Source organism: Nannobrachium achirus, assembly GCF_963921795.1.
Source record: "Nannobrachium achirus genome assembly, chromosome: 18".
NCBI classification, from domain to species: domain Eukaryota; kingdom Metazoa; phylum Chordata; class Actinopteri; order Myctophiformes; family Myctophidae; genus Nannobrachium; species Nannobrachium achirus.
Genome location: NC_137825.1, coordinates 15403670 through 15417457, shown reverse-complemented (window position 1 = coordinate 15417457; position 13788 = coordinate 15403670). Strand labels below are relative to the sequence as shown.

Genomic DNA, 13788 nt, shown 5'->3' with positions numbered 1-13788 from the left:
AACTAAATAAAAACTAAATAAAAACTAAGCTGTGATGACTAAAACTAAGACTAAATATATTGACAATTACGTCAACTAAATAAAAACTAGACTAAAACGTTAGGGAGAAGAGAGTTATTTTATGTTTGGTTGCTCTCAGGTGTTGCGTGCTAAAAGATCAGCGTTGTGAGCTTGTAGATCAGCTATTTTCAGCTGTAAAATCAGTCATTACGATGCCATCAAGGCCTGCCAAAATACATTTCAGTTGACTAAATCAACTGTAGATTTAGTCGCCTAAAATCTTATGATATTTAGTCGACTAAACTTAGACTAAACTAAAACTTTTCAGGTGACTAAAATTATGACTAAAACTAAATGACATTTTATTCAAAAGACTATAACTAAAACTAAATCAAATTTTGCTGTCAAAAACAACACTGGTAGGGCCGACACTTTGTTTACATCCTAGTCTATAGACTAGAAGTGTCGGTCTGGCAATGGCCAAAATGATTATTTTATCATTATTTTACGCTTTTTGTGGTAATTTTTTTAAATAGAAACACATATACTGTATGAAGCTTATTTTTTTATAAAAATATTGTTTTTATTTTAGCATCCGTTTTTCAGGAAAAAGTTGACTATGGCTCCTTTAATTATTTTATACTTTAGCTATTGAAAAATGTAGATCTGCTATTTTTGAAAAGTCGTGAAAATGTGTGCAAATCTTTGAATATATGTACTCAAATTCTGCTTCTGGGGGGGGTCCCTGGAACGAAATATTTTGAGATGGGGGTCCGTGGGCAAATACATATCATTTTGGGAGTACTTGACACAAAAAGGTTTGAGCACCACTGACATAGAAACATAGGTTTTTCAAAGACTTTTTTCAAAGACTTTTTCCACAATTTTCCCAAAAAAAAAACAGATCTACAAGCTCGCAGCGTGGCACTCGGTGCCGTGCTGTGAGCTTGTATATCTGCTATTTTTCAATAGTTAAAGCACAAAACAATGCGTAATAATGCGCTCTCAGTCTAAATGCGTTAAACCCCCTCCCCCCATGAAGAACATTTATGGGGGGCCCGCAGTGAATCCTTGTACCCAGGGCCCCGAATTTCGTGTGACACCCCTGGCAACACTCTCTGGCCTGGCCTCCCCCCCCCCCCCCCCCCACCCCCCCCCCCTTCCGCTCTGGGCTATGGTTGCTCGCCAAAGACTCCAGTCCAAACAACGATCACTTCATCCACAGACTCAAACGCACATATGCCCACCCCCACCCCTTTCATATGAAACACACACACACACACACACACACACACACACACACACACACACACACACACACACACACACACAAACACAAACACACACAGAGCACCGCCGTCTGTGCATTTGTACACAAACAGAGAAGCAGTCCTGTCTTGACTTCATAGTACAACTGCAGGCTATGGAAGCAAAGAGAGACAACAGATCACAGTAGATTACATCAACACACACAGGCTTGATTCAATCAATACCATCAGTATCACTTAACACCAAACACCAAACCGGGATAGTATGACCTGGGTCAGATAGGGAAAAGCATCGGGTCCAAAATGAATTTGTAATGGGGTGCCAACTTGACCAGGTTTCCCTCAAAAAAATAGATTACATCTCAAGGGATGGCCTAGTTAAAAAAAAAAATCAAAAAAAAAAAAGAAAAAAACAAATAAAAACATTGGTCCAAACTGAAATAAAGAATAATGTACATATTGCGTGGATCATGCCCCACAAAATGGCCTAACAGTAACACAGTGGTTTATGGAATTTCACGAGTAGCAAATTAATATAAGAAGTTAAAAACTATTCTAATACAATTATAAGGATGCCAAGTAACTCTAACTTTCAGAAACGACAACGATCTGTCTACCATTTGGACTTTTTTTATTGATACAAATATATAGTGTAACAATAGATGGCGCTGTAGCTCAGATATGAGTTTCATCATGACACTGAAATGACTTCATGAATGTGGACTTCATTGGAGGGCAATGAAAAGGACAACAAAAGTAATATAACACATTACTTGGCACAGAAATGTATATCGTAATGCGCCTTAATATTTTTTTATTTAGTCATATGTATTTATGGTAAATAACTTCCCCAACATGGCCCTCTGTAAAACTAAAACAAGCTTTGTTGCTGGGGGCCACATACCTAAAGAGCCTTTGTGTGATGTTTCAAAAGGCAGCATGACCAGGTCATGGTGGAAACAAGGGTCAAACATAGAAAGGTCACTCGTGTGGGGGCCAGTTGAGGGTGGGGGGTGAATTCTATAGGTAAACTCTAGCAGGAATAAAGTGTCCCGTGCACTGCCGGGACAAAGGCTCGTGACGTCTAAAAAGGTAAAAGAGAAGTCGTCCCTGACGTGCGAGAGGCCTCGTGGCCAGTGGCAGAGTATAAAAGGCCCCGCAACTCACACCTAGGTCTACCGGTGCGCAAAACATCAGTCCTTCAACCATGGGAAAGGTAAATCACGTAAATTGTTGTTGCTACTTGATCAGTGGAGTTAGGAGGTAAACCGTTATGGTTTGACTAGTATATGGTTGCGATACTGCAACAGGTAAAGTACACAGCAAAGACATGGATTAATTTAAATCTAGCAGTTCCAGGATTTGAATGTGTACACACAGAAAAAGGAACAGGAGGATAGCAGATGTTTCCATTGTTGTAGGTGTAAAATCACACAACATAGTTAAGTATTTAATTCAAAGCATTTCGATAGCTTTGTCATCCATTGGGAAAAGTATTCTTTGGCATGTTTCACGGTTGCCAATAGCATGGGAATCAATTGAGATACACATGGACTGTTTCTATGTTCAACAGCAGCTATGTGTCTCTTGTCATCTCTGAGGCTGACATCCTGACAGCAGAAACAAATTCAGTCTGATTTATCGGATGAAAATCCACTAAAAATATCTAAACTGATCAAGCTTAAAATCTTTTGAAAAACAAACTAAAAGCAAAGAGAGTGAAAAAAAAATCAAGCATATGCCATTATATAGGTACTGAGCAGACCAGCAAAGAAAATGTAGGGTTGAATGCAATCGCATCCCATGCTTGTTCAAGGGAGAGCAGTGTCCCCTACAGCCCGTTCATAAGCACAGCAGCCAGGCGACTACATTCAACCTTTAGACCAGGGGTCTTCAACAGGGGGTCTGGGACCCCTAGGGGGTCCTCAGAGTTACTACAGGGGGTCCTCCAAATCCTTTTATATATTAACGATTTGAACCCTAGCGTCCATATTCTGAGAACTTTAGGCAAAAATAGCAGATCTACAAGCTCACAACGCCTCGCAGTTTTCGGCAAAGAGGTTTGGTGTAGAGCGGAAAAAGAGCAAACTAAGTACAGTGTGAAAGGTCAAGTTTATTAAGTATTGACAGTTCAAGTGGTTAGATATCTGAAAACACAAATTGACATGATAATCCAAAATACACTGATGATTGTGCCGTCAAACAATGAAACTATATGGTATCTATGGGTTGTGGGGGTCCCTGGCTCAACACTCTCTCTCGACTAAGGGGTCCTTGGCCTGAAAACGTTGAAGACCCCTGCTTTAGACTCAACACTACCATGTCCTCCTCTCTTCCTCCTCCTCCTACCCCAGATCATCTTTTACGAGGGCCGCAACTTCCAGGGCCGCCACTGGGAGTGCAGCAGTGACTGCATGGACACCTACAGGCACTTCAACTGCTGCAACTCCATCCGCGTGTCCGGCGGCCACTGGGTGGGCTACGAGAAGCCCCACTACATGGGCTACCAGTACGTCATGGGCCCCGGCGAGTACCCCGACTACCACAGCTGGATGGGCTACAACAACTGCATCCGTTCCTGCCAGATGTTCCCTCCCGTAAGTCACTCGTCCCACTGACGGATGGGACTGGTGGTGACCCACCACACACAGGGGCGTCACATGGGGAGAGGGGGGGAAGTGGGACTGAGTTACTAGGGCCCAAAGTGGAGGGGCCTTCATTATTTTATACTTTAGCTATTGAAAAATAGCAGATCTACAAGCTCACAGCGCGGCACCGAGTGCCGCGCTGCGAGCTTGTAGATTTGCTATTTTTGAAAAGTCGTGAAAATCTTTGAATATGTGTCTTTTTTAAGCGAACATTTGTGACTCAAATTTTGCTTCTGGGGGGGTCGCTGGGACTAAATGTTTTGAGATGGGGGTCAATGGCCAAATACATATAATTTTGGGGGTCCTTCACATGAATAAGTTTGAGCACCACTGACATAGAAACATAGGTTTTTCAAAAAACCTTAGAAGGATTTGAAATATTCAAAGACTCAAACAAATTTCACGATTTTTCAAAAATAGCAGATCTACAAGCTCGCAGCACGCGCTGTGAGCTTGTATATCTACTATTTTTCAATAGTTAAAGCACAAAATAATCCAGTGAATCCTTGTATCAATGGAGTTTTGGTGCCATCTTGCACATCAAACGCTGCCTTAGTAATCTATGTCAGTCAGGGGCCTTTTGATGTCATTTATAGATACCATGGTGGGTCAAAGCACAGAAGTCTCTGTTGCAAAGTCCACAAGGAGAGTCAGTCATTCTTTAAAAGGAATACGATACGACCCCCAAAAGACACTCTGCCTTCATTCTAGTTCCGTAAGACACGTCGAGAGTTCCCGACAGTTTAGAGGGGGGAAAGGGGGGTCACATTATGTCACGATCCAAAATGCTACGGTGTAAACTAAACCAAACTGAATGGTTAGGGTATACGTACCACATGGGCCCTGACAGTGAGTCCTGTCCCTCATTCGATTTCCGGGCCGACAGGGCCATTTCATGCATGTCACTCTCCTACTCTTATTCCATGATTCCTGTCTCTCTCACTCCACTGTATTATCAAATAAAGGCTCAGAAAAGTCACCCCAAAAAAGAAAAGAAACCAAACTATTGTCCTTACTATTTATTTAGCCTCTGTTATCCCATTTAGGCCTAACCTAATCAGAATTTAGCCTACAAAAACAAATATGTACTGTAAGCCCCTCCCATACACTAAAATGTGTACCCGGCCTGAATCTATCTATGGGTTAAATAGTAGCAGAGGCTAGGGCACGACACGTTCTGTGGATGAAGTCCACAGGGTAGCTGACGGAGGGTGTGACGACCATATAAACGCAAAATCCCGGGTTCGATTTTGGTTGGACACAGACACACCTGTGTTGCACCTCCCACCCCTCTACAATGAAGAATCCTGAGTGTTTCTCAGAGCACTCACAATTTTACAGCATATGCTCACTTTTCTGTCTGTACCTGCAGTACAATCGTCTGCGATACTTTTAATGGTATCGATCGCATGACATCGATACTATCGGGTATCGGTTCAAGTAAAAACGAATGATACCTCGTTTCAACGCACCCCTGGCTGATCGCATCTGTAACAGTAGGGCTACTGAGAGTTTAATGACTCCTTTAGTAGGCTACACTCTGTGGAAAATAGCCGACAATAGCCTAAATTAATGTTTATTATTATGATGATTATCCAACGTCGATACCCATCCCTCAGTACAATACTATGTAAATGAAGTGAAGGTCTCAACCCACGGTAGCACAGCAAGCACTTCATCTCTCTCTCTCTCTCTCTCTCTCTCTCTTTCTCCCCAACAGTATAGAGGAGGCTACAAGATGAGGATCTTCAACAGGCCAGAGATGATGGGACACATGATGGAGTTCATGGACGACTGCCCCAACGTGTACGAGCGCTTCCGCTACCGCGACATCTTCTCCTGCAACATCATGGAGGGCTACTGGATCTTCTACGAGCACCCCAACTACAGGGGCCGCCAGTACTTCCTGCGCCCCGGCGAGTACAGGGCCTGCGGCGACTGGGGCTGCCACAACCCCATGGTGGGCTCCTTCAGGAGGATGAGGATGGGAACCCAGTGAACCCCTCTCATGCTCTCTCAAGCGCCAACCAGCACCACCTCCTCCTGTCTCCTCCACCCGCCTCACGTTGACTATTAAACGCTTTGCTTTTTACAAACCACCTGTGTCCTTGACCTTTCTGTTCACGCTAGTCTTGTTTTCCCTCAAGTCCAAGAGTGAGGAAGTACGAAGACAGAAGTAGTGCCATATGACATGATGTTATATGACACTTTTATATGTTTTACCAACTCATTAAACCCCACTGGCATTTGATGGGTCTGTCTAGGGAAAAACACACAAAAAGACAGCTATTCTATTTCCTCTACTAGTAGCACAGTGGTTTTCACAGTGGGGAACCGCAACGGGTTGCCAGAGGGGTCAAGTGGAAAGGAAAGGGAAAATAATAATGAAAATAACAAAAATAAAATAATGTATTAGTTATTATATATGTTTTACAGCTAAAATAGCCAATATACAAGCTCACAACATGTCACATGCGACCCATTGTGAGCTTGTAGATTGGCTATTTTTGCTATTTTCATTCAATTCAACTTTATTATTATAGTGCCAAATCAGAACAAGACACTGAGCAAACTATGTACTGAAGGTTTTTTTTTTTTTGCAATAGGGGGCCACAGCCAGAGGCTATGGGGCTGTTAAGTATGACATCATTTTGTAGGCAGAGGAGAATTTCTGCCCCCAGTTTCCGTGAATCTTTTTACTATTTTTACTATTTACACATTTTTCTTCTCTTTGTTGTTGAAAGGAAAGTGTTAGAATTATACTTTAGTCGTTATTTTTTAGTCGTTGTTTTTTGAAATAGCGAGGGACAGAAAATGCTCTGGGGGCAGATTCTCCTCTGCCTACAAAATGATGTCACGGCTTAAAAGCCCCATGGGGCTGTTAAGTCTGACATCATTTTGTAGGCAGAGGAGAACTTTTGCCCCCCAAAAAAGCGAATCTTTTTACTATTTTTACTATTTACAAATTTTTCTTCTCTTTGTTGTTGAAAGGAAAGTGGTAGAATTATACTTTAGTCGTTATTTTTGTCTCGAATCTGTTGAAATAGCGAGGGACAGATATTGACAATAAATCTGCTTGGAGGTCTGAAAATGATGTCACGGCGTAAAAGCCCCATATACGTATATGGCTATTTGGGGGTGCTTGCTTGGCCTGAAAACGTTTGGGACCCCCTGTTCTACCTGTCCACAAGGGGCCCCTCTGCCTATACGTTGCTGGCACTCGTGCCAATAAAGGCAGAGGTTGCAACTCTTATTGTAGCCTCTTTGGGAAAAGTGCAGTTGTGGAGTATTTTCCCATAGACAGACAGAGCTTTGACAGAGACAAAGGAGCTGCTGCCGTGCACCAGTCCTATAGTGTTATGCAGAGTATAGAGAGCGTATTGTGCTGACGCGACAGAGCTTTGTGTCGGGGTTTACAAAGACCTGATCCACTAGCGGGTCTATAAAGGCCTGCTACTGCTCAGCGCCTGCTGTGGTGTTCTCAACTTGAACAGTTACAATGGGCAAGGTAAGCACGCAATTTACAATCTATGAGCACGTTAATAGTGGGCGGCAGTAGCGACAACATTTGTTTGCACCGATGTCTGCTCGTAAAAAAAAAACTAGGGAATTTATTTAGTTGTTGGCCTCAAATCATTTATTTATTATTTTAAGATTGCACTTTACAGAGGTGCAGAGCGAACTGGAATGTCATCGTTAGTGTTTGAATCTTGGGAAACCAACTTTTCCTCCGCAAAAGAGTTGAGATAGTAGATGATTTAACCACATTAACCCTGGTGTCCCCATTTAAAAAGAAAAATTGGCAGGCATTTTCAAAATGGGAATGATGCACATCTACAAGTTGCATCGTGACGTATTATAAACTTTTAGATTTGCTATTTCTGAATAGCTGCAGTGTAAAATAGGGCTAATGCAGTTAAAGAGGGAGATAATTTATCTTTAAATACTCCAGATATAAATTTAATTCAGACATGATTCGTTATGAGATTATTATAAGATTGTCTGTGTATGGAAGTCATATTATAATTTGTTTTCTCTTTGTTTTTATGTACTGTGGAGTGTACATCCACCTGGTGTGTGATGTAATGAAATGTGTGTGAACTTCCTATTAGACACAAAAACAAGACTAGGCCTAAAGTGGCGATCATTTCTTTGCTTCATTTTCTTCCTCTTAATTTTTAGTGTTGTATTTCAGTGATTTTTTTGAGCATTATGGTTCGTGGCAACAGAAGTGTGCATCGTAAGACAAAATGTCACATCCAATAAAAGTGCCACAAAACTGTTCCATTACAAATGGCTCTACACAAGCCTGGCTCTTGCAGCACTGTGAAGGTCCTGCTGATTGGCACTCAGAGGCCAAGTTCATTAAACCAGACTGCTGCACATTATTACTGCTGAATTCATTGTCCTTTATCACCCAAACTGTACTTGGACAAGTCTGAAGTCGAGCTCTCCTGGGAACAATTACTCCAGGGTAAAAAGTGTGGTGAGGTCTTTTTCCCCCCCTTGAACTGTGCTCATATTAACCCATTTAGGCCTAAAAATTATTGAATGCTTTAACCAGTGAAAAATAGCAGATATACAAGCTCACAGCGCGGCACCGAATGCCGCGCTGCGAGCTTGTAGATCTGCTATTTTTTGAAAAAGTTGTGAAAATGTGTGCAAATCTTTGAATATATGTATTTTCAAAGCGAACGTTTGTAACTCAAATTTTGCTTCTGGGTGGTCCCTGGAACTAAATATGTTGAATGGGGGTCCGTGGCCAAATAAATATCATTTTGGGGGTCCTTCACGTGAAAAGGTTTGAGAGCCACTGACATAGTAGTCTCTTAAGAACAGACTAACTGAGCTCCATTTAAGTGAAAAGGACCTTTTCTCTGACGATGGCTAAGCCAGATTGCCGACATAGAAACATAGGTTTTTCAAAAAACCTTAGAAGGATTCAAAAGACACTTATAGAATCGGGGTCCAAATTCAAATTTTCACTATTTTTCCAAAAATAGCAGATCTACAAGCTCGTGAGCTGTGAGCTTGTATATCTGCTATTTTTCCAATAGTTAAAGGATAAAATAATGTTGTACCCCGTTCTGAATGGCTTAATGATGTCTGCCCAATCCATCTCTTGCTATTAATGTGTAGATCATCTTCTACGAAGACCGCAACTTCCAGGGGCGTCACTACGAGTGCAGCAGTGACGGTGCCGAGCTGCACAGTCACTTCAGTCGCTGCAACTCCATCAAGGTGGACAGTGGCTGCTGGGTGGCCTACGAGAAGGCCAATTATAACGGCTACCAGTACATGCTGTACAAGGGAGAGTACCCCGACTTCCAGCGCTGGGCCGGCTTCAACGACTGCATCCGCTCCTGTCGCATGGTGCCCCCTGTGAGTAGTACTAATTGATGGCCTATAGTGGCTGTAATAGCCAGGGGTGGACAGTACAGTAACTACATTTTCCAACATCCTTCTTCTCCACTACATCTCAAATGTAGGCAAATTTGCAAATTTGCACTCCTAATTATTTGCAAACGTTGGTTACTAGATTTAGATTATTATTAGAAAACACATTAATCAATCAAGTCTTATTTTTTATACTTTGTCTATTCGTAAATGGACGATCTACAAGCTCCCAACGTGTCGCAATGTGACTGTTTAGGAGCCTGTAGATCAGCTATTTATTTGGACAAAATTTACACACTTTGTAAACCTTTGAAATGAGCATTTCCGCATAATCAGCACTTTTACACTTGGTACCTTACGTGTATTTTGATGCTAATACCTTTGTATTTTACTCAAGGAAAACTATTCACACATTGTGGCGGTATTGTGACGGCTACTTTTACTTACTCAAGAAATCTGAGCGCTTCTTCTCTAGCTGTAAGCTACGATATAATCGCTGTCTAGTGCGTTGGGGACTGGGGATAGCTGGGGAGGCTGGGGATAGCAGGGGAGACTGGGGATACAGGACATGGTCTTGGACCTTACAGTATGTCTTTACCAAAGCCAGTTTCATGCTAAAGTCAAGTGGGTATTATATGAATACATCAGCTGTGTCTCAACCTGTGTCGAGGCTTGTAGGAGCCAAAAGCGCTGAGGGGGGCCTCAGTGTAAACAAAAAACAGATGTAATATTACATAAAACACCTACCTAGGCTATAGCACAGCATCAGCTTCTTTCATCAACGTGTCCTCACCTTCAGCTGCTCCAGTGTCTGTGGAAACAGCATGGGAAAAGAAGTCAATTTCAGACTGTAATGTTGTTTACAGTCCATTAAATAGGAACTACTACATGTCTAAAGAAACGACAACGCATTAAGGGCAGTGTTTTATATTGTAGCCTGTTTAATTTTCTATCTGATTTTAGGCTACTGATATTACACCTACCAACAATAGCTTCATTCCCAGCATCATTAAGGTGTTGTGTTGATAGTGCTGTGGTCCATTTTCAGCAGGGGACTATGAGACAATGGAAAGAAAAGTCATAAACATTACACAACACTTTCCATGGCTAGTTATATTTGCTATAGAAGAATATCTAGCAGTGACTTAGATAGATAGATAGATAGATAGATAGATAGATAGATAGATACCTTTACTGTCCCAAGGGGGAAAATCAGTTGCCCAGAGGCAGCACAGCAGTATAAGGTTATTTACAAAGTTACAGAGAAGTATGAAAAAGATACAAAGAAAAAACAAGAACAGACTAGTACAGGGTACAGTAAGTACAGTAAGAGCAAGGTACAACAAGAAAGGGAACGAATAATGTATATATAAATATATATAAATAAAGTGTCCTAAAGCACAACTATCAACTTAAGACAGCAGTGGTGAAAAAAGTGCTCTTAATTTGTTACTTGAAAAAGTATCAATACTGTAATATAGAAGTTAAAGTCCTGTAAAAAAAATTAAATTAAGTGGTTAACGTATGTTTTTGAATAATAATCAAAACCTACAAAGTAACTAGTAGGCCTAACTAGTTTTCAGATGTAATGTAGTGGAGTAAAAGCACAATATTTGTCTCTGAGATGTAGTGGAGTAGAAGTAGTACACACAAACAAATACCTCATAATTGTACTTAAAGTAAATGTACTAGTTACTTTAAACCACTTCACTTCATGTCCATTTCCCTCAGCATGGCTAGTTGTGTTAGCTACAGCAGTAAGCCATAGAACACTGAACAGACACACTGACTGAAAGGTCATTAATTACCAAAACCAATGTCAACAACGCTCAGACTTTCACCATGCACTGTGCGCACATTGCACGGTGGGGTACGTTTTTGATTAAGATTTGGTTACACAAAAAAGCGGACCTTTTGTTTTAACTTCCACCTCGTCTCTTTTTATATACATTTTCTGCACCAGCAGCTTTATTCTTTTCTTTGACATTTAGCAACCAAACATATTGCGAACGGCAGCCCAACAAACCAACTTAACTCATATACTGACAGCTGACAGCTGGAGCTCGTTTACCTGTGTTGTTGCCACTTGCCAGTGGGGAGGAGGACCTACAGTAGTTGCCAGTTTGGTGTGTAGTAGGCCTAGTAGATCCGCTTGTTGAGGGTCTAGGTTGCCAGTTTGGTGACTAGTAGGGTCATTGGTTCTCAAACTTTTTCAAGTCAAGGACCCTGAAATTGACACTTATTAGTCTGTGGACCTCCATTTGAAAAGATATGCCAGGGACCCCCATAAGAGAAGATTTGTATGGCTCTAGCTGTGATTTTCAAACATTTTAATTTCAAGGAGTACCAGTTTGACATGCATTAGGCTACGGACCCCAAACTCTGAGAGTTTGAAAATCAATGTTAATTTAACTCTGACAAAACGGGTCCATTTGTTTCCATTTGTACTCTCTCTGAGTTACAGCCATTTGGTTCCTAACTATCAATTAGCTGGGGACCCCCTGGAACTCCCTCAAGGACCCCTGGGGGTCCCCGGACCCCACTTTGAGAAACAATGATCTAGGAGGTTGCCAGTTTGGTGTGTGTGATTGGCTCATTGCGGATTTAGGTTGACAGTTTCGTGTCTAATGGCTCATATCATGATACAGGGAGCTTTTTACCTCTGATATACATTCAGACACAAGCTTCAGCTTGATGTGTTTAAACTAGGCATTACACCTACTGTATGCCTATATGCTAGTGTCCGATTGTTATTATTCTCTTCAGTGCATGATTATCTTTTTTATTATTACGATTACATCTTTACTTAACCAGGAAAAATGAAACCAGAGCAATTGTTATTTACAGTAAAATCTGGCAAAAGGTTGATAGAAACGGATTGCAAAACACAGAGAAAGAACAAATCACATGAACAAAACAATAAAACATAAACTGTGTTTCTTTGTAGCGCTACAAATAATTATTTTACATCAGGGGTCTTCAACAGGGGGTCCGGGGACTCCGGGACCCCTAGGGGCTCCTCAGAGTTACTACAGGGGGTCCTCCAAATTTTTGTGTGATAGGAACTTTTTTCACCCCCTTTCTTATATTAACCACTTGAAAGTGTCCAGTGAGAACTTTAGCCAAAAATAGCCGACAAGCTCACAACGCCTTGCGCTGCGAGGCATTGTGAGCTTGTAGATCGGCTATTTTCGGCAAAGAGCTTTGGAGGGGGAAAAGAGCAGACTAAGTACAGAGTGAAAGGTCAAGTTTATTAAGTATTGATGGTTCAAGTGGTTAAATATCTGAAAACACACATTGACATGAATCCAAAATACACTGATGATCGTGCTGTCAAACAATGAAACTATATCTATGAACAGATTGTGGGGGTCCCTGCTTCATCTTTCTCTCAACTAAGGGGTCCTTGGCCTGAAAACTAATCTCACATCCTCGATGTTCATTCCCCTTGCAGTACCATGGGAACTACAGGATGAAGATCTTTGAGCGCTCAGAGTTCCGAGGCCAGAACATGGAGGTCAACGAGGACTGTCCAGATCTGCACGAGATGTTCCACACCCGCGACATCTCCTCCGCCAACGTCATGGAGGGCTACTGGATCCTCCACGAGCACCCCAACTACCGGGGCCGCCAGTACTTCCTGCGCCCCGGCGAGTACAGGAGATACAGCGACTGGGGAAGCACCAGCCCCACCTTCGGCTCCCTGAGGCGCGTCACCGAGCAACAGTAAACTGATGATCCTTTCCTCTACATCGCCCGGTTATATGCTTCGCCGCGGGTCCGACTTGTCATCTTTGTCGAGCAAAGCACCATGCAACGAAGTATTAACCTTTACCCTCATAACACCCTTACTGTTAACCCCTCCTGTTCCCTCTAATGCCCGTGTCGTCTCTTTGTGGTCATGATACTGTGGTGTCCAAACCTGAAATCAACTCATTAAATGTGTTGATTTAAGGCCACAGTAAAAATAAAAAAAAGTATGTTACTGTAGGCTAATGACTGGGGTTTTGGCATGTCTGTCTGTTGGGGTTTTTGGGTGGCTTTGCATTGCTGGGTGAAGTTGACAATGACACCCCCATCAGTGCTTGAGCAAATACTGATAGTGATACAAGTGATGATAACTCTTGCTTTGGTTGTCCCAGAGCAGAACGGTGTACAATCCCCAACCTCATGTCCTATATTGGAATTCCAATAAATTAAAACTTGATGAAAGTGAACTAAAAAGGGGGCCTTTGTCGTTTTTTCATTGACCACTGAAGTTGTCAAATGTGAAGGCCTTGCTCACTTTGGTGTGGGCGTTGGATCTGTTCCATCTGGACACAGTCAGGCTCAGAAGTGTATTCAGAACCATCAGGGCCCTAACAAGACCAATAGTTGCTGCAGTCTGCAATGACATGGTCATCCCCCCATCCACAAAGCAAAATTATCAAGGAAACAGAAGCTTGTTCTTTGAAGCCAGATATTAAAGAACACAA

General features: G+C 42.0%; 1 protein-coding gene across 1 annotated transcript; it reads left to right on the top strand.

Annotated features, from left to right (window-relative positions):
• Positions 1–3625: 3625 nt before the first annotated feature.
• On the top strand, positions 3626–13043 carry LOC308302913 (gamma-crystallin S-1-like; the record flags this gene model as incomplete). The annotated part of the gene is made up of 5 exons (XM_080747231.1): positions 3626–3865; positions 5637–5911; positions 6064–6070; positions 9056–9298; positions 12768–13043. The coding sequence occupies exons 1-5, from the start codon at positions 3683–3685 to the stop codon at positions 13041–13043; spliced, it is 984 nt and encodes a 327-aa protein (XP_080603357.1). The 5' UTR covers positions 3626–3682.
• Between the last annotated feature and the right edge of the window lie 745 nt (positions 13044–13788).